This window comes from Thalia democratica, chromosome 3 (assembly GCF_965202585.1).
Source record: "Thalia democratica chromosome 3, ktThaDemo2.hap1.1, whole genome shotgun sequence".
NCBI lineage: Eukaryota > Metazoa > Chordata > Thaliacea > Salpida > Salpidae > Thalia > Thalia democratica.
The window spans coordinates 96,979,319-97,002,103 of NC_139167.1; the positions used below are offsets into that span (position 1 = coordinate 96,979,319).

The 22,785-nt window shown below is 26.4% G+C and overlaps 1 protein-coding gene across 1 annotated transcript; it reads right to left on the reverse strand.

Moving 5' to 3' along the window:
• Positions 1-1,910: 1,910 nt before the first annotated feature.
• On the reverse strand, positions 1,911-21,781 carry LOC145832667 (kelch-like protein 25). The gene is made up of 5 exons (XM_082939969.1): positions 21,537-21,781; positions 17,445-17,630; positions 11,643-11,730; positions 10,932-11,228; positions 1,911-1,988 (listed from the first exon to the last, which is right to left on the reverse strand). Exons 1-5 carry the CDS (start codon positions 21,779-21,781, stop codon positions 1,911-1,913), a joined length of 894 nt encoding a protein of 297 aa, XP_082796095.1.
• Positions 21,782-22,785: the final 1,004 nt, after the last annotated feature.

The window sequence follows — 22,785 nt, forward strand, 5'->3', positions numbered from 1 at the left end:
CTAAACAGGCATAAGTTAAAAAAAAGTTTAGTTAATTTAATCTAATTTAGTTTTTGATTTGTACACAATATAAATAAAACTAAAATTGGAAATCTTGCAATTAATCAATAATTTTTTTATAAAGAAGAAATTCGTTTTTTTACATATGAAATTATTTATAACGTCTATATATATATTTGGCAATTATCAATTATTGAACTTCAATTATACTTTTGTTACTTATACGTTATAGAATCTATTTAATTATAAATATTTATTCATAATTTGTTGATTTTGTTTTTGTTTTGTTACTTTACTGTCTTTTTAGTTCTTTTATTGTTGTGTATACTTTCCAACATAAATGTTATAGTTAAGAAAACTATAATTGCGTCATTTTTATGAAGTATATTAACGCGAATTTATTATTATTTTTTTGAAATTTAATATTTTGAAGTTATTGTAAGTCATGTGTTGAAAATAATTAATAAGCTTTTTAAAAATATTTTACTTACACATGTTTCTGTTAAACAACTCTTTCAGATATTCCTAAACTTTACGAAGTTTAAATGAAGCCGTTTTTGTCAATTTTAAAACCAAAAGTAACAGTGCAAGAAAGAAAAAATTATGATTTTCCACCAAAAGTTTTGTATGAAAATAGATATTGCAACCAAGATGATTTCAGTATTTTAATTTGTGGAGGAAGTAATAATTACAAGGCTGTAAAATGTGTTTATAAACTAGATGGTCGTGAACTAAAGTGTGAAAGATATATTTTAATATCGAAGGAGCTAAGCAATTGTGAAACTTGTGCTATAAATTCAGATTTATTTGTTTTGTTTATAAATTTGCTAAACAATGAATACAATAGTTCTTTGAGAAAGTTTTGTATTAAAACTAAAACTTGGTCATGTAGATCAAAATTTAAACTAGAAAACAAATATTTCAGTATTTGCTCCTTCAAAAAAAACTTATATGTAATCTACGAATGTAAGAGGTTTTTAATTTACAACTTGAAAAATGACAAATGGTTCCAATTAGCTGATACAAAACGACAAAAATATGGTGCAGCTTGTACAGTATTTGAAGGCAAAATTGTTGTGACAGGAGGTCTTATATATTTCAATTATCAGCCATGTTCAAATTCTGTTGAAGCTTATGATTATTATGAAAACAAATGGACTTATTTACCTGATATGATTGAAAGAAGAAGTAACCATGCTTCAGTTAGCATGGGTAACAAGTTGTTTGTTATTGGTGGATATAGAATTACAAGTTGTGAAGTTTTTGACAGTTTTTCAAGGAAATTTACAAGTGTACAAGCAGCTCTCATGAAAACTATGAAACCAACTAACTTTGAAGCTGTTTGTGTTGGGAATAAAATTATAGTCTTTTGTGGCCAGTGGGACTGCTCAACTACGAAAATATTTGTTTATAATGTTATTAATGACAGCTGGTCAGAAAAGAAGATCCCAATAGTTAACAAATTGTTTGGTTCGAGTTATGTTAAATACAACTCAGATTAAATATGAGTAAAAAACTTTTTAATAAAGATTGAATTTTTTTTATACTTTTATGTTAATATCTTGTTCATTTAATAAGTTATTTTGTTATGTTTATTTTATGTTTTCTTTATTGTCATTTTTATTAACTCTAATAAAAGTAGTTGCATAGTTGTTTTTTAAGAGATCATATAAAAGTGCGTATTTTTTTGTCTGTATCTTAACTTAAATTTCTCGTACTAATTGAAAATATTTAAAAGTGTTAAGTTTATTAGTTTATAAAATTATTATCAACAACTTAAAAACTCTTTTGTCAATTAAAAGTTTAAAATAAAACTAGTTGAAAAAAAACCTTTTTGATAATACAAGGTTTATTCCGATTCAATTAGCAGACCACAATCTTTCGGTAGACTGAGACCGGTTTCTTCCTGATTAGGACTCTTCAGTCAGTCTCACGGCAAATGAAAATCCAGGTTTCGGTTCTGTAAATTTTTGCCAATTTTTGTTGACCTTTTTGTAAATATAATTTTTTTCAAATTAGTTAAAGTACGTTGTAAACCTTAATGTAACACCAAATTAATAACTTTAAATTCGTAATAGTCCATGACTTACAAACCAAAATCGAGTTAATAATTAAAAAAAAATATAATTTTACAACAAAAACAGTCTCTAGGAGTCGTATGCTAAGAATTTTCCTGAATTTAGATAAAATCTTTGAAAGTTTTTAATCTAATTCAAAAACTAGTATTTGTTTTATAATGTTTGTTAGTTGTTGATAACAATATTTGTGTTTTAAGAAGGTTCATTTATATTGTCTGTAATTAGTAAAAACTGACATAATTATTCTTGTAAAATAAAAATCAATTCGAGACTTTAAGTGATTTTATTAACATTGTTAGCATCAAACACAGACTTGTACCTTACTTAAAACTAAAAAGTATTTGCTATTTTTTCAATGACAAGTTTTACAGTAAAATTTATAACTGCTTTTGTTATCATCTTGTTATATATAATAATTATTTAGTAAACTTTTACCTAAAAACGTACCGTAAGTAGGAATAATAAACTTTTTTTGATAAGATAAAATTATATTTTATTTATTTATACAATTTTAATTGCTAAAAAAAAATCAATCGTTTTTAAAAAAGAAGTTTTTTCGACTTATTATGTTAAAATATCAATTAGTAGTAATTTTTTATATATAAAAAAAAACTACTAATAGTCATTAAAACTTTGACTAATATATGCGCTTTTTTATTACGCTTAAATAAATGTTAACTCTGATTTGTTTATTTTTGGTGGGTGGTCTTCAACGAGTGATTACAATAGGTCTGTTGGAAAATTTTATAACAAAATAAAACTTGGTCATTTAAAAAGCAGTTAATGATAGATGAATTAGAAGGTAGAAGATAAGGACGTCATTCACTTTGACACAGCGACAAAATGACACGTTGCGTCACTTTGGCACGGAGGGTCACTTTGGCACAGCGACAAAACGACACGTTTCGTCACTTTGGCACAGCGACAAAATGACACGTTGCGTCACTTTGGCACAGCGACAAAATGACACGGTGCGTCACTTTGGCACGGAGGGTCACTTTGGCACAGCAACAAAATGACACGTTGCGTCACTTTGGCACGGAGGGTTACTTTTACACAGCGACAAAATGTCACGTTGCGTCACTTTGGCACAGCGACAAAATAACACGGTGCGTCACTTTGGCACGGAGGGTCACTTTGGCACAGCGACAGAACGACACGTTGCGTCACTTTGGCACAGCGACAAAATGACACGGTGCGTCACTTTGGCACGGAGGGTCATTTCGGCACAGCGACAAAATGACACGTTGCGTCACTTTGGCATAGCGACAAAATGACACGGTGCGTCACTTTGGCACGGAGGGTCACTTTGGCACAGCGACAAAATGACACGTTGCGTCACTTTGGCACAGCGACAAAATTACACATTGGGTCATTTTGGCACGGCGACAAAATGACACGGTGCGTCACTTTTGCACAGCGACAAAATGACACGATGCGTCACTTTGGCAAGGAGGGTCACTTTGGCACAGCGACAAAACGACACGTTGCGTCACTTTGGCACAGCGACAAAACGATACGTTGCGTCACTTTGGCACAGCGACAAAATGACACGGAGCGTCACTTTGGCACAGCGACAAAATGACACGGTGCGTCACTTTGGAACAGCGACAAAACGACACGCTGCGTCACTTTGGCACAGCGAAAAAATGACAAGGTGCGTCACTTTGACACGGAGGGTCACTTTTGCACAGCGACAAAACGACACGTTGCGTCACTTTGGAACAGCGACAAAATGACACGGTACGTCAGTTTGGCACGGAGGGTCACTTTGGCACAGCGACAAAACGACACGTTACATCACTTTGGCACAGCGACAAAATGACACGGTGCGTCACTTTGGCACAGCGACAAAATGACACGCTGCGTCACTTTGGCACGGTGTGTCACTTTGGCACGAAGAGTCACTTTAGTGTGGTGGGTCACTTTGACACAGCGACAAAATGACACGGTTCGTCACTTTGGCACGGTGTGTCACTTTGGCACGGAGGTCACTTTAGCATAGCGACAAAATGACACGGTGGTTAATAAGGGAGGGAACGATTTATTGTGAAACCTTAATCTTCATTGGTATGTACAACGATCTTATTTTTCTAGGAAGTTTAACAAAAAGTACTAAATTTTATTCATTACATAAGTATAAAAAGTCGTAAAACGTAAAAAAAAACTTAAGAGTTGTTTTGTTTCAATACTATGACTTAAATTTTAAAGCATTGTATCATTTATAGTTTCAAATGTATCAAGCTACTCTAGTTTGGAAAAATATAATAAATCTTTTGTTTAACTAATTACTACAAAGTTTTGCAATTAAAAGTTAATTAACTGAAGAAGTTTAGTTTTGCTTATAAGTTTGCCTATAACTCCAACTTCTGTGTTGTTATACTCACTTTTCCCAATTTTGCTTACAGTTTTTAGACGTACTATAGAAAATCTTTCAAAATATGGTTTTTAAAAGTTTGGTTTGAGCAGTAACAACGCTTATTGCAAAACTAAAAAGTTGAAAGACGTTCAGAGCGAATACATAAGAAAAAAAAACGGCGCAATAATGACAGTCCATGCTATAGTGACGCACCGTGACAGTTTGTCGCTGTGTCAAAGTGACGTATCGTGTCATTTTGTCGCTGTGTCAAAGTGACGTATCGTGTCATTTTATCGCTGTGTCAAAGTGACGTATCGTGTCATTTTGTCGCTGTGCCAAAGTGACGTATTGTGTCATTTTGTCGCTGTGCCAAAGTGACGCACCGTGCCTAAGTGACGCACCGTGTCATTTTTTCGCTGTGCCAAAATGACGTACCGTGTCAAAGTGACGCACCGTGTCATTTTGTCGCCGTACCAAAGTGAACCTCCGTGCCAAAGTGACACAACGTATCATTTTCTCGCTGTGCTAATGTGACGCACCGTGTCGTTTTGTCGCTGTGCCAAAGTGACGCACCGTGTCATTTTGTCGCTCTGCCAAAGTGACGCACTGTGTCATTTTGTCGCCGTACCAAAGTGAACCTCCGTGCCAAAGTGACGCAACGTGTCATTTTGTCGCTGTGCTAATGTGACGCACCGTGTCGTTTTGTCGCTGTGCCAAAGTGACGCACCGTGTCATTTTGTCGCCGTACCAAAGTGACCCTTCGTGCCAAAGTGACGCACCGTGTCATTTTGTCGCTGTGCCAAAGTGAACCTCCGTGCCAAATTGACGCAGCTTGTCATTTTCTCGCTGTGCTAATGTGACGCACCGTGTCATTTTGTCGCTGTGCCAAAGTGACGCACCGTGTTATTTTGTCGCCGTACCAAAGTGACCCTTCGTGCCAAAGTGACGCACCGTGTCATTTTGTCGCTGTGCCAAAGTGACGCACCGTGTCATTTTGTCGCTGTGCCAAAGTGACGCACCGTGTCATTTTGTCGCTGTGCCAAAGTGACGCACCGTGTCATTTTGTCGCTGTGCCAAAGTGACGCACCGTGTCATTTTGTCGCCGTACCAAAATGAACCTCCGTGCCAAAGTGACGCACCGTGTCATTTTGTCGCTGTGCCAAAGTGACGCACCGTGTCATTTTGTCGCCGTACCAAAGTGAACCTCCGTGCCAAAGTGACGCACCGTGTCATTTTGTAGCTGTGTCATTCTGACACCAGCCCGAAGGTAGAGTACTGGATGTAGAAATACAAAATCAGTAGAAGCAAATGATTATAATGAAAATAAATGGACTTACTACCTGATATGACAGAAGAAAAATATAGTCATGCATCAGTTAGTATGGGTAACAGGTTGTTTGTTATTGGTAGACACTGCAATATTAGTAGTGAAGTATTTGAAAATTTTTCCAGAAAGTTTACTTCACTGCTACCAGCTAACTCAGACCTTACTTATTATTATACGATAGAGGCTGTTTGTATTGGCTATAATACTTTAGTTTTTAATAGGAAGTATCAAAATGCTAGTATTTTCTTATACGATGTAAATAACAAGCATTGGTGTAATCATGGTGTAAAAATTCTAGAAAACTTAACTAATTTTAGCTGTGTTAAGTACTCTAAAAGCTAAGAAATCGATTTTGTTTAGTTTGTAGTTTTGTTATAACTGTCAGTTGAGTTATATAGTCTCGGTTGCTCATTTCCTAAATTCTGTTTAAAACTGACTTATTTTAGCTGTATTAAGTACTCTAAAAATTAGGAAAACCATTGTTGTTAGTTGTTTTATATCTGTTAGTTGAGTTTTATAAACTCAGTTTTTTGTTCGTTCGCTGACTTAAACTATGTTGTTTATGATTTTTTTATTACAGTTTGTTCAAACTAATAGATAAACTAATTATTAACACATTAAAAAAAAATTGTAGTAGTTATTAAGTTGTAAATAAACTTGTTTTATTATTGGTTTTTTTTTTGTATAAGTATTTAATTTATGAATATTTAAGCTATACAAGACTCTTAGTGCCAACAGACTTAATGGAACTCTATGCTTGTAAAACTGCTGTCATTAATACATACTTGTTTACTTAAGGCGGGTATTAGCAAAACAGTTAATGTAATAACTCTGTTGGGAAAATTTTTTATTAAAACTAAAACTTTGTCATACGAAATTCGATTAAATCGAGACAAAAGATATTTTTTTGTTTGTTCTTTCAAAAGTAACTTGTATGTAATTTATAAAATCGTTCATGTTTTGTTAACAAATTGATATTAACAATTGGACTAAATTATAAAAAATGAATCTTTGCATTTTGTACAGTTTTTGAAGCAAAATTTTTGTTACTGAAGGTAAATACAAATAAAAATCAGTAGAAGTATGTGACTATTATGTAAAAAAATGAACCTATTATTCTCATATGATTTGAAGAAGAGAACAACACACTTCAGTTAGCATTGGTAATAAATTGTTTGTTATTGGTGGTTTTTTTTTTATCTTAGTTCTGAAATATTTGACAATTTTACAAGAAAGTTTACTTTATTGCTATCAAATAGTTTTTTTTCAATTGTTTTACTTTTCAAGCTGATCTTATTAGTCATAATATTGTAGTTTTTTTCTATGATATTTGACTGTACAAAAGTATACATTTACTAAGTTTTCAACAATCATTGGTGTGATATTGTTGTAGAAATTTTACAAAACTTGACTTAACTTAGTTGTGTGAAGTACTCGACATGTTAATATTTTTGTTTATTCTTGACTATTTAATGTGTTATACAGCCTTTATTTTTTTGTTACATACACTTTGTTCAGACAGTTTCTAGATTATATTTTTTGCGAGTGCCCTTTTGTTGAATAAATAAAATACTACAATTATTCAGTAATCGGTAATTACTTAAAATAACTTAATAATTACTTATAAACTTATAATAAATGAAAGCAATAAACTAAATATTTTGCTACTAAAATACTAAATGAAAAATACTCCAAAGATTATTTAACATTTTACAACTAAGTTATATACATTTGTACATAAGACTTATAGCGTTGTCGTTGTCTTTAAAGAACTTTTAGAAATTTTAATATTTACACAATTAAACAGGAAAATTAATTAAAATCATTATAAAATTATGGTTTAAAAGATGTTTTTCTGTGCACTTCACACTTTAGATGATTTGTTTTAGCAGAACATTCTTACACATAAACATAAAATTGTTAAAAATAGTCTCTCATTAAACATAAATTGTAAATGATTAAAGTGTTGTAAAGTTGTTAAATGTTTCGGTAAAAATTAACATAATCTAATTAATATAAAATTTTATCTTCAAGTTACAATTGACGAGTGCAAAGTTAGTTTGGTAACGTTTATCAGGAATTTTGAAAAAATGTCCAAACTTTAGATCCAATTATCTTCATTATCTTAATAGCTAAATAAATGTTTTTATTTTATTTTAGAGAGTGGTCATTTGTCTTTAATGTACAAGAAAAAATTCATTGGATTGGGTATTGACATTTAGTATGAGGCCCTTTAGAAAAACTTAGTTATTTTATCAATTTTTACTTGGCTCGAATAAAAAAAAAAAGTTGACAAAATATTTTTTTTTTCAAAATTTATATTTATTAGTAAAAAAATTCTGTACAACACTTTTTTTTCAACTGTTAATATTTTGTACTATATAGCCTTATTCTAGATTCTTGATTCCGAAATAAGGTCAAATAAAACAAAATATTAACAATAGAAAACAATATGTATAACATTATTCACAAAAAAATATAAAAATCGAAAAATAAAAAGTTAAGTTAATTTTTTTTTTGTTTTTAATTCGAGCTAAGTAAAAATCGCTAACAAACATATTTTGTACTGTTAGGCCTTATTCACGAATTAGAAATTTTAGAATAATGTTAAATAGTAAAAAATATTTACAATTGAAAAAAAATATGTTGTACAGAATTTATTTACTAATAAATATAAATATTAAAAAAAAATAATAATTTTGTTATAATTTTTTTTTTTAATTTCGAGCTAAAAAAAAATGATAATTTTTTTATTTCTAAGGTGCCACACACTAAAAGTCAAGCCCCAATCCAATGGATTTTTTTTTTTGTATATTAAAGAAAAAGGACTGCTCTCTAAAAAAAAAAGTTTTTATTTAGCTATTAAGATAAGAAAAATAATTAGATCTAAAGTTTGGAAATTTTTTTACAATTTTTCCAAGCTAACTGAACATTTGTTTACAATAGTTTAAGGATTGCAAATCATTTTTAAATATTTTAAGAAGATGTTAATTATCCATGTATTTGTTAAAAAACTTTTTCAGATATTCTTAAATTCTCTGAAGTAAATTGGAGTCGTTTTTGTCAAGTTCAAAACTAGAAGTGAAAATGCAAGAACTAAAAACTTTAAATTTTCCACCCTATTTTTCGTATGAAAATAGATACTGCAACCAAGATGATTTGAGTATTTTAGTTTGTGGAGCAGAGAATAAAAATAACAAAAATGTTAAAAGTTTTTTCAAACTACATGGTACTAAATATGAATGCGAAAAATAAACTTCAATACCAAACGCACGTAGTGATCGTAAAAATTCTGTAATTAATTTTAGAGTTAATTATTTTGGATTGTATTATAGAAATTACAAACTTAATGATACTGTTCCAAAGTTTTGTAATAAAAATAAAACTCGGTCAAGGGAAAGGCAATTAAATATAGACGAAAATACTTTCTCTGATTGTTCTTTCAAAAACTATATATGTAGTTAATAACAATCTTAAATGTTTTGTTTACAATTAAAAATATGAATTGGAACCAGTTGTCTAAAATGAATTTAACTAAATTAAAAGCAGCTTATACATTTTTTAAACGAAAAATTATTGTTGTTGGAGGTGAACACATTTCTTGTTGGCGTAAATTAGTTAAAGCATATGATTATTATAAAACAAATGGACTTGTTTTCTTATATGATTGAAAAAAAAGATGTTCATCTTTCAGTTAGTATGGGTGATAAACTGTTTATTATTCCAAGATATAACAGTTCAGATTCGGAATTTTTAGATAGTTTTACTAGAAAATTTATTTTATTCCAATCAAAAGACTTGTAAATTTCTACTATTGAAGCTGTTAGTATTGCTTTTAATATTATAATGTTCTCTATGAGGATGAACAAAACAAGAGTATATATATACAATACATTACAATCGTTGGTGTGATGTTGATATTAAGGATCTAGAAAACCTGAACGATTATAGTTGTGTAAAGTATTCTAAATGTTAAAAAAAAAATGTTTTATAATCGTTTATTTTGGTACAAAGTTTTTGTTAATTTATTTTCTTGTTTTGTTTTATAAAAGAATTAAATACGTTTAAAGTTACCGCTCTCTAAATTTAAAAAAAAAAGTAGTATAGCTATTAAAGATGCAAATATAACATAATAAAAAATAGTTGTCGAGTTATACGGTTAATTTGCTTAAAATATTAAATACTAACTACCTTTGTACAATTAAAAAATATCTGTTGCTACTTTCGCATGATTAATGTTAGAGAATAAGCTTAAAAAGTACTGTCACTATCTTTTAATATAGTTCAAAACGCCTTTTTTTGAATAATAATAAAACCACAGGCTGAACATGTTAGCATTTGTGGCGCTCAATAAAATTAAAAAGCATGTATACTGTTTTGGATTATGTTTAAACTTGTATAATTTTATTTGAACAGTAAAATAATAGAAAAGCATTAACTAAACTTGGTTTCTTTTAAAGGTAACCTATGTATATATTAAACATGTTATTCTTATCATACTCTCTCTTTTTAAAATTTTTGTTTACACATTTGTCGTAGGTGTTGTGCCGGAATTCTTATATCCTTAATATGTTGCTTAATTTTTTTAATTTTTAATTTAAAACAAGATTACGTCTAACTATTTGTCAATACAATAATTATCTAAATTAAACATGAATCTAAATTGATAATATGCAACGAACAATAAGTTAAAAGTGTTTTGTCCTAATTAATTTACATAATACTTACATTTGGATTTTAAGCATAATTTTATTTTTTTTGTTAAAATTTGTTAGTCTTCTAATACATTTATCCTATTCTAATATCACTCTTTTTTTATTATTTCGAAATATATAACTTTACTAAACAATAGACTGAGATTGAGTTTTATTAAACTTATTAAAAATTGTATGAAAAATAAATAAACAAAATAACAACCATTATAAATAAAAAGAAGTCTGACCATAACCGTTAAAAAACATAACAAATTTTTAATTCATAAAACTAAGAAGTTTTTTATTCATTAGTATTATGAAATATATTTAATACAATTTGAATAAACCAAATTATTAATAATTTCAATTTTCTTTTCTGTCCAGCTATCATAAAGAACATCATAAATAAAAACTTTTGTTTTTATTAAAGTGTTTAGCTTAGAAAAAACAAAAATTTTATCACCAATACAAACGGCTTCACATTCATACATATACTGTGATTTAGCCGAATTAATACAAGTAAATTTTCTTGTAGAACTGTCAAACACTTTACAACCTAAAGTATAATATCCACCAATAACAAACATCTTATTACCCATGCTAACTGAAGCATGGTTACTTCTACATTTGATCATATCAGCTAAATAAGTCCATTTATTTTCATAATAATCATATGCTTCAGACGATTTTAATTCATTTCCCGATTTTTCACCTCCAGTAACAATAATTTTGCCTTCAAAAACCGTAGATGCTGCACAACATCTATATTCCTTTGTTGTAGCTAATTGATACCATTTGTCACTTTTAAAATTGTAAGCATAGCATGTACAATTTTGATAAACTACATATAAGTTGTTTTTGAAAAAACAAATACATAAACATCTTTGATTAAGAGTTAATTTTGTTTTGCGAGACCAATTTTTAGTTTTATTACAAAACTTTCTAACACAACTGTCATAGTAACCAGTTGGTGAAAATCCACCAACAACATATAAGTCTGAGCTAATAGCACCAGTTTTAAATTGTTTAAGTTCCTTTGGCATTGAAGTAAACTTTTCACATTTTAGTTCACGACAATCTAATTGATAAACACTATTTACCGTTCTCCTATTATCAGCACTCAATCCTCCACAAACTAAAACACTTAAATCATCTTGGTTACAATATCTATTTTCATACAAAACCTTTGGTCCAAAATCAAAGTACTTTCTTTCTTGCATCGTTATTTCTGGTTTTAAACTTGACGAAACGTATTCGTTTAACTTCAGAGATCTGAAAATGTGTTACTAGTGTTTTAGAGATAAAGGTTTAACTGATTTTTTACAGGAATCAGTTTTTAAACAAATAAAATAAAAATAACAAATTTGAACTATACTTTAAATAAGTTTTAATGTTCATTAAAATTCAACAAATAAACAAGTTAATTTGTATATAAACATTTTATGAATAGTAAAAATTGTGTTTAAAAGTTCAATTGAAAATAAACCTGTTTATAACATAATTTAATGTTTTACTTAAAAAGAATGTTTGCGTTTAACATCAGTTAATTGTTTTTGAAGTTGTGATATGTTTAAAAAATTCAGTATTGTCTTGTCAAAACTTGTATTACATTACTAGTTATATTTGTTTTTAACTGCTTGTTTAGCTTAGTAAAACTGCATAAAAATTTAATGTTAAATAAACTAAAAAGACTGCAAGTTTTACAAAGAAAACATTGAAATACAAGATCAAAAGGAAATAATAGTATAAAGAAGTGTTAACTAATATTTTGGATTTGAAAATGTATAAATGTACATCTTTAACAAATTATTACTTTATTGATAGTCATTTTATATTTATTATCAATTTTATGTACAGTTTCAAAAGCATTCTTACGTCACTTGTAACAATAGAGAATTTATAATATTTAAATTTTTAAAACTGTAGATTGTTGACATTTTTATTATTTGTTTATAAGTAAAAATTTAAAGTTTTTCATAGTTTTTTCATACATTAGATACTATTTTTGTTTAAATTCTTTTTTAAAATCACGTAAAAAGTTGTTTACATTTATGATTTTAAGTTTTTAATTATTTAAAAATTTTAGCATACTACTAATAATAATTATAATGAAAACAGCATAGTTTATTAAAACAGCAAAATCTCATGAATGAAAAGATCAAAACTTTATGATTTGATTTGATAAGAGTATTTTTAATGTTTGAGCTAATTTTGTTTCTTATTTTATACCTCGAGACTTTTGCACGAAGTTACTAACAAAAGTCCTTAATTTAGGTAGAAAGGTAGATCAAGGGGTAGTATTAAAAAAAATAAGGTAAAATAATAGATGAAATAAAAATAAAAAGCAAAGCAGACAGTAGAGTTAAAAAAGTAAAAGTGGAATTATAGTAAGAAAAATTAAAACAAAAATATTATAAAACATAAAAGAATAGAACTTAACCCGTACAAAAGCCATAATCCAGGCAAAAATGAAACTTTGTGCGAAAGTGTACATTTGTGAATTTCTTACATCAACCCTTCCTTAAGTTTTGATTGTATAAATTACAAATTCAAAATAAAATAAAAACGCGAGGTAGATTTTTTTTTAAATAAGTTTTTAGATTTGGATGGATTACTATTTTGCACAGTTATCAATTTTACACTAGGTATCAATTATGAATGGCCAAACCCATAATTTTCTAATTTGTATCTCAAACAAAATATTTTACACAAAATTATTATTTGTGTTTTTTTTTTTATTTTAGTTAAATTAGTTTTTAAAGGATAGCCTTTCGTGTAATAACTGAGTTACAATATATTTTCGTTCTAATTAAAGAAAATGCTACTCGTTTAAAAATTTTGTCGTTTAATTTTGACATTATTTTAAAACTACTCCAACTATGAAGTAAAATGTAAACAACTTATTTTCTTTAATTTTGTTTAAATTGAATATTTTAGTTTGTTAATTAGTAGAAATATTATGAGCTTCAGCCGTATAACTTATATAATTAACTTTAAGTAATTTTTTTTTGATGGACAAAAAATACTCAAAATAATTAGTTTTAGGACTTGGTAAACGGAAAATGTATTTTGTTACCAAACAATTTATAAACAGTTTAACATCCTGTCCAGGACAAAACTTCAAAGCATTGTAGTTTGAAAAACTTGTTTTTTTCTTTTACTCATTTTCTGCGTAGTACGAAAATGCTAAAATTTTTGTACAAGGGAAAGTTTACTAATAATAACAAACAATAATTACCATGTGTATATTGCAACGCATAACTGATATAGTTTTTCAATTTGGTTGAGACATCATAGGGTAGATTAAAAAAAACAAAACTAATTTTGTAAACTTGTTAAAAACTAGAAAAATAAATTTTTTTGAAAGGTTTGTCGTTCCTGGTGTAAAATTATGATTCAAGTTTTGCCATACAAAAATGTTTAACAACTTGTGTAAAATTGACAACTTAGTAAAAAATTAACAAATGCGTAAAAACGTAAGCCGTGTAATTGCTTTTTAAGTAAACTGTGCCTAACTTGCGTTTTTAATTTATTTTGAACGTCAAGAAACAGTATTTATGAAAAACGCTTAAAAAGGGTAGGTGTCAAAAATTCAAGAATGTACAATTAAAAAAAAATTTTGCGAAAAGACACTTTTGCGTGGCGTCACTTTTGCACACAATGTACGTTTTTGCCCGGATTAATGCTTTTGCAAGCTTATTTTTTCTACTATATTTTACTTTTAAAATTTATCGTTTTATTTTATTTCTCCTCTTAAATCCTACAATGTATATATATTTAATTTTTATTCTTTTTTTAATTTATCTCTCTTTGTTTTTTTTTATTGCCCCTTGACACAATTTTGAATTTGTTTTTGTAAACTATTACAAACTTTGTTGACTTAAATTTTTAATTTCTTGCAAACAATGAAAAATATAAAATAAAACATGACTGAAATATTAAAATTATTTTTTTTTTATTATTGGAGAAATCATTAGTTGGTTAAAAAATACTGGTTAGTTATTTGATTAGTGTAATTATCAAACTTACACTTGTCTGGAATAACAATCTTTTTACTGTAAAAATATATGAATATACCTGTAAACTGTTTAAAAATATGTAAGTTCGTATAAATTTTCTTCATTTTAATTTTTTCAAAGCAAAGTATATTATAACGATTAAAATCATTAGTTTTAAAATTAATTTTACATTTTAAGAATTTCTTACAGTTATAGATTATTATCAAATGAAAACGATTTATATATTGTATATTGAACTACAAAAAAAACATTCAAAAGTTTAGTCAAAGGACCCGTTGCATGGAAAAACGATTCGGTAATCGAGTCAAATACCACTTTGACTTAGTTTTACATCTTGTCCAGGACATAGGAATTATAAACAAAAAAAAATATAACATGTATTAAAATTAATTAATCACTCTTTAGTTTTAAAATTGCAATAATTAAGTATAGTAAATTATTGATAAATTTTTTAGAATATTTAAATTAAACATATATATGTCAAACAACTTTTGAAAGATTCGTAAATTTTCTTGATGTAGAAGTTTTAAACAACTTGTCTCATTTTAGTTGTGTTAAGTTTCCTACGCTCTAACAGTTATGAACTATCTTGTTTTATTTATAATGTTTGTTATGTTTAATAGTCTTGAATTTTTGTAATTGCTTGGTTTTTGTAAAGACACTGTCTTGTTTGAATTTTGTTCCATATAAACAATATTATTATTTGATGTAAAATGTCTTGCATAAAAATACTTAAAAAAAAAACTCGTATTAGTAGTTGTTAGTTTTATTTAACTAATTTTACTTCAGCAATTTTAAATTTGGTTTAATAGCTTAGCATTAAGTTTAGTTAATCTAAATTAATAGCCCTAAATGTTAGAAAAGTTTTTTTCCGACTGTTTTTGGATTTGGTAAAAAATGCAATTTGTGTTGAATTTTTACTTTGTCTCTAATTTAGAATATATTAAACGTTAGTTGAGGTTTTAATATATAGAAACAAAGCAAAGTTTTAAAACTAACCATTTAAATCAAAATTTTAAATTATCACTATAATTAACATATTGTGTATATATAGTAGTGATTGTTCTTAATAATAAACCAAAAACGACCTTACCATTAATTATAATTTATTTAAATATTTTATATTGTGTATTCAAGTAAGGCAGAGTAAAAATTTTACAACTAAAAAAAATTCACACTATAATTATAAAGATTGACTTGTTTTATACAATAATATTTTATTTATGTTCAATACATTGAAGAATTATTATTTTAGGAAACTTTGAAATAACAAGCTTTACTAAAAGGTACGCATTCTTGTGATAATAAAAATGTTTACTATCTAAATAATATTTTTGTAATAAAGCCAGGTTACAATTTATTCAAAAATGTAAAAAACATTTAAATAAGATGTATGTATAATTTTTAACAAAGTAAACTGAATAGAATTCAATAAATAAAAGAGTAGAAGAAAAAAATGTAGTTCAAACATAGTTCATAGATTTACTTTGTTTTATATTGATTTAGAATTAATTTTTTTCTTATACTTAATGATAGTGTATGAAACCTAAACAAATTTAAAGCCTAATCATTTCATTTTCTTACGATATTAACAATGGTTGTTGTTACTTCAAAAGCCAAAAAAAAAACAAATTGTTATTTGAAATGTTATTTTAATTAATCTAAATGTTTTTTCAAGTAAAAAGCTTAGCTTCATTTATCATTATTTTCTTTTTTTAAATGAATATACACAAAAACAATAAAAAAAATATTAAGAAGTTGAGTTTTTTATCTGACAATTTATTTACGAAGATCCCAATATAAAATAAATATCTGTTTTTATAAACAAAAAAAAATTATTACTTTTTATTAACTTTTAGTAAAGGAAGTATAAGAAATCAGTTTTGTTTATTAAAATTTTCTTCAATTTTTAAATACTCTTTAACTTTTTGTACTTAATCCTAGCAATGTAAATGTTGTCACGTAAAAAAAGTGTTTCGAGTTAACTTCTATTTACCACACAATTCTTGTCATAATTAAAAGCAGACTTTCTAAAGAACTGCTCAGAATACGAATTTGGTAGCAACAACTTACAAACATTAGAAAAGAAGTATATGTTTATAATTTAAGTCTTTATAAGTCCCATCGTAAACTTGATTTGCAAAGTGTTTATAAATTTGATTTTATTACCAAACAAATCATTTAAATAAAATTTAAAGATTACAAATTGCTTTTTTATTGGAATGGGATATACAAATTATATTTTATTTATTTAGCTATTTTGATACTAAACGCTTAAAGTTACATTTTTTTAGAAATTGAAAAATGACATAAAAAGCATATAATAGTTTTTATTTCGTTGTGATCAAAACATTACTATCGTTGACTAACTTATTAACGTAAAAACCTTCTTGAGAAAAGAGCTAATTAAGTATTATTATTTATAAAACGATTATCATGTTTAATGTTTTTCATGCATAATATGTAGTTTATGTTAGACTAATATGTTTAAGTACTTGCTTTCTATTATTTCTAAACATACAACTTTGAAAATTTTTTAATCAATTTGTATTGCAGTTATGGTAAACAAAATGCGAAAACATAACATAAACACAAAAAAATAGTTCATTAATCTATTTCGATAATAAGATAATAGTAGACTGCTAAAAAAATGCAATTTTTAAAAAAGTTATTGTTTTTACTCAAATCTTATCCGAGTTGTATTTAATAAGACTTGAACCAGACAATTTGTTTACAATTTTGATCTTCCTTACTGACCGACGGTCTTTAATAGCGTCATAAGTAAATACTTTTGTTTCTGAGTAGTACCTCAGCTTACATAAGACTATAATTTTATTACCAACACAAACAGCTTTAAAGTAATATGGTTCTATATTTTTTAAATGAGCTGTACGGACACTTGTAAATTTCCTTGAAAAACTGTCAAATAATTCACAACTTGTGTTTTTATATCCACCAAGAACAAACAACTTATTACCCATGCTAACTGAAGCATGAAATATTCTTCTTTCAATCATATCAGGAAAGTAAGTCCATTTATTTTCATAATGATCATATGCTTCAACAGAATTCAAATAAGTTTGACTATTGAAATTGTTATAACCTCCTGTCACAACAATTTTGCCTTCAAAAACTGTAGAAGCTGAATCATACCTTTTTTGATTTGTATCAGCTAGTTGGGTCCATTTGTCTTTTTTCAAATTGTAAACAATAAAAATATTATCTCCATAAACTAAATATAAATTATTTTTGAAGGAACAAGTACAAAAACATGTATAACAAAAATGTAATTTCGTTACATGTAACCAAGTTTGAGTTTTATTACAAAATTTCCTAACTGATCCATTAAAGCCATCATTTTGCAAATATCCACCAAAAACAAATAGTTCTGAGTTGATAACAGCTGTTTTACAATTATACAGTTCATTTGGATGGAAATTAAGTTTTTACATTTTAGGTCACGACTATCTAGTTTATAAACACTTTTTACAATTTTTTTATTTTCATTTCTTCCTCCAGTAACTATAATACTGAAATCATCTTGGTTGCAATATCTATTTTTATACAAAACGTTTGACGGGAAATCAAAACTTTTTCTTTCCTGCACTGTTGATATTGAGTTTGAACTTGACAAAAACGACTCCATTTTGTTTCAGAGAAATCTCAACGACTAATATGAGTTGTGTAATAGATAACTATATACCAAATATATTCAAAAAAGTTGTTGACTTTGCAATACTATATTTAAAAAATAGGTTACACAAGAGTACTTTAAGAAAAAAAAATATTTTTAAGATAAGTTTTACCATTGACATAAGATTTCAAATCTAAACTATCTATTATTGAAAGAAACAACTATTTAAACAACGTCAAAACTCTATCAAAGATGGGATATGCGTATAAAATTTTTATGAAAAATCTTATCGTATTTTTATTAGAAAACTTACTGTTTTGCTTAATTTCCTGGTAAATTATTTAAAATGTACGAAACCAAAAATTTGACAAAATAAAAGATGTTGCAATTATCACTTCTAAAATACAAAATTAATAAACAATCGTATAATTAAGATAACAATTAGTTAATAATATTATGGTTTCTTGATCAAAAAAAAAATTTATAAAAATTTATATATTTTGATTGCATATTTTATGTTGTTTTAATCTTTCAATTTTGACTTTTTTTTAAGCCTGGTTTATTTTAAGTATTAAACCTTCAAAACGTTATACAATATTAATACAATGAAAAACGTATTTACTTTAAACATTACGTATTAAGAATATATTCAACATTTTTAAAGAATTCTTTTGATTACTAATTCAGCTAAATTACTAAATTACTAAAGAAATAATTAAGCCACGTTTATATATTTCACTATTGAAATTCTTTTTTTTTAAATAACTTATAGTTGCTTTGGTTCAAAACTCTTTTTTCTTTAAGTTTGTTTTTATAAATGATGCACAAGTTTTCATACTAAACAAAAATTTGTAGATTATAATTTACTATTTTAACTGTATCAAAAATCATAAATTTAAACAGATATAAAAAATTATAACCTTTTTTCTGTATGCTAAAATACTTGCTTATGTACAGCTACTGACTTAAGAGTAATATTTGATCAACAGGCTAATTATTTATAAACAGTTTGAATTTAAATTTTTAGTTAATAACACCAATTATAAATGAAATGCTTTTTAACTTTCTTTAATTATTTTAACGATTGTTACGTTTGCTTTTTTGTTCAATACTAAAGTTTTTAAAATAGTAGATGAATGAGTCACCACCTACAAAATAAAAATTGAAACAATATTTAATCTCTAACTATGTACTAGAAACTAAAGTATATAAACTATAGGTAGGGTAGTTTTTAGCGTTACAAAAATACTTTCAAAATTCATTATTGTCTTAAAATTAAATATTGGTAATAAAATTCTGATTTTAAATAGGTATTCTTATTACTTTGACCTTTAAAATTTGGTTAATTAAGTTATTTAATTTAAATTTTCGTTTGAAAGAAATTTTTGAATACTAGATACGAATAAACAAATGTTGTAAATGTTCAATGACATTATTATTTTGCAAAAAATACCAAAACAAAAGACTATATTGATAAGTTTATTTAATTTTTTTCATAAAAAATTAATTTGACAATTTTTACTTGAGTTAGAATTTTTGAGAGTTAAGTCACAAACGGTTTACAATATTATCTAAATATCAAAAAAAAAACTAAACATTTTTGCTTGCTTTCATCTTTATTTTTATAGTACATTAATAAATTGATTAGTTATTCGAAGTACTCTTCAATAAAGTTAATACCTTTACTCTATTTTTTTTCGATGATAAAAACTATCTCAAAAATGTTTAGATAAGTTTGTTACAATTGTAATAAATAAAAAATCTAGCAAATAAAATGTTAACTTTAAATGACTTGTTTATAAAATAAATTTCTAGAGTAAATAAAAAATAAATTTATTAAAATTATAAAAAACAATATTAACATGCTAAAAATTATGGATTTTCAAATTTTATCATTTAAAATGGTAAAATTTAATTAAATAAAAAACAATTTTTGTTATGGTATAGGAATATCAAAGAATTGTCATTGAAATATTCTAATTTTTCGTAAAAACTCAAAATGAATAATAAAGACCTCTTTACTGTATAGTTTTATCATAACTCCTTGATATTACGAAATCGATTCGCGACTAAGAGCAATATTAAGAAGAAAAAATATTTAGTTTTATGTGTATTTATATTAAATTTAGTGCTGTTATAACGTAACAAGATTTAAATACATCTAATAAAATTAAAAAACTTAACAATTTTCAATTAATTAAATATACGTTCAAACGTGTATTCGGTTTAAATCTGGTGAAGTTTTTATCACAAAATAATACAAACAACTGCGTATTTTAAAACAAAACAACGAACACGAATTTTGATAAAAAAATAGATATAAAAATAATCTTTCACTTTGATAATAATAAAAAACCTTGTATAAAACAAATAACAAATGTTTATAATAACTAGTACTTATTAAAAGCAGTTTTTTTTAACACAAAATAGTTTTATGATATACTGCTATTAATAATTATCACTACATGAACTACGACTTTCTTCTCAAATTGAACTCATAATCAGAGTTATACATGTGTTTAGATTTCATTTAAAATATTTAACATATGTTTTATGAAGACTGTTGTTGTAATAACTATTTGTTTGTTTTTTCTCATAGATGGTAAATTTAAATAAAAGTATTTATTCATTAGATCTTAATCTTTTTTCATTTATAAAAAATATTATTAAAACAAGAAATTACTCAATTCTATCATACGTGTACGATCATTTTTTTATATAATTGAATATTGTAAAATTACCGTAATTAGTTTAATTTTTCTAAATTTTTAACGCCTCAAACATTTTGCGATGAAAGTAAGAAATAAAAATAAAATTATCTGATTTAAATAAATTATTTGAACTTTCAGAAAAAGTATTAACTTCCGACAGAACTTTTAAAATTTGAATAATGAATAAGCAAGCTTAATTCTAAATATTTTTATTTTTGCTTTAAGCTTAATATTACCTAACTTAATTAAACTTTTACTTATAAATCATTAGTTTTATTTGATTTAAAATTATCTACTATTAACATTTGTATTTTTAATATTTCTAGATAAACAAATGAACAGATTTGCAAATTTAGCATTTAATGCAGTAAGTCTAAACGAATGAACACTTTTTAAACTTAACAAAAATCATGCTGAAAAACGTAGTTCGACCAAAAAAGGAAAAAGTAAATAAGAAATACCAATTCTACTGTCAGGAAAGTTCTTTACTTAATTTTAATCTGAGTTGTACTTAATGTATCTTGACTTGAACAACTTATTCACCTGGTAGATCTACTTATCTGACCAGCGTTCACTAGCAACATCATATATAAATATTTTTGTTTCTGATAAAAAATAACTCTCATTGAAAACTAAGATTTATATCCAACACGAACAGCGTTAAATTTAAAATTATACAATTTATTAATAATTGGACATCTAACATTAGTAAACTTTCTTGAAAGACTGTCAAACAATTCACTCTTCGGATTATTAATTCCACCAATGACAAAAAAATTGTTACCCATGCTAACCGATGCATGGTTATCTCTACATTCGATCATATCAGGCAAGTAAGTCCATTTGTTTTCATAGTAATCATATGCTTCTACTGATTGTAATCGCCTTACATTTTGACCTCCAGTAACAACAATTTTGCTTTCAAAAACTGTACAAGCTTCATAAGACCTAGGTTGCATCGTATTAGCTATTTGGATCCATTCATCATTTTTCAAATTGTAGACAAAACATGTACTAATATACATAATTACACTTTTGACTGGTATTTTAAACTAGAATCATTAATGAACTTGTCTAATTAAAAAATATTAAATTCTAATAATACATAAGCAATAAACGTAATTTGGATTTGAATAGCAATATTCTGTTGAACCTACACTGGTTGTCTGTCCTAAATAAAGTTACATAACGATTAAAAAGTCATGATTAAATTGATTGTGCTTCCTTTTATACATTTGTTCAACAATATTGTACACTAGGTAATTGTGTTTTAAAACAGAGCAACATGTTTTGCTAAAACTTACTTTAATATGTGTGAGTTATAACACCTTAAACTTTTCATACCATTCATGCTCTTATTTTTGAAATATGTATTGTTTAAACATTGGTTATAGCTACTAGCTAGAGTTTTATGAACTTACTCAAAAGTAAATTTTGTTTTATACTAAAATCACTAACGATGATGTGTTACTAAAAAAATAAATCTCAAATATAGTATACTAACATGATTAAATAGATTGAGAGTAAAATAACTTTTTGAAAAACATAACGTCAATAACTATAAACAGAATTTTTAGAGTTATGATTAATATTAGAATTATGCAACAATTTATGTTGAATAATTTGTCAAATTTTTACATTAAAGTTTGTTACGAAATCTTCATTTTGAACGCTTCATTTTTGCATGAGCGTCAAAATTCATACAGGAATTTTTACATGAAGCGTCATTTATCACAAGTTAATAGTAATGTATAAGGATTTTGGTTAGGTTTTGGGTTTGGGTCAGAGTATTGGATAGGGTTAATGTTTTAGATAAAGTAAAGTAGTAGTCAGAGTTTAATTATGGCTAGGATCGAAAGAATATGTGCAAAAGTGACGTTGTGCTAATTCCTTTTCGTGCAAAATGACATCTAAAAACTTTTATTATTTCAGTTTTTTTAGTACTTTTCTTAAAACTTAAAAG

What these genes read in the sequence shown, in the direction of transcription:
- LOC145832667 (XM_082939969.1), bottom strand. Translation starts at nt 21,781, where the DNA reads ATGCAACCTAGGTCTTATGAAGCTTGTACAGTTTTTGAAAGCAAAATT. An exon ending in GTTAGCATGGGTAATAAGTT is followed by an intron (nt 11,731 to 17,444) that starts GTTTGTTCTTGG and finishes ACACATTTTCAG; the next exon opens with ATCTCTGAAGTTAAACGAAT. An exon ending in ACTTTGATTTTGGACCAAAG is followed by an intron (nt 11,229 to 11,642) that starts GTTTTGTATGAA and finishes GCTACAACAAAG; the next exon opens with GAATATAGATGTTGTGCAGC.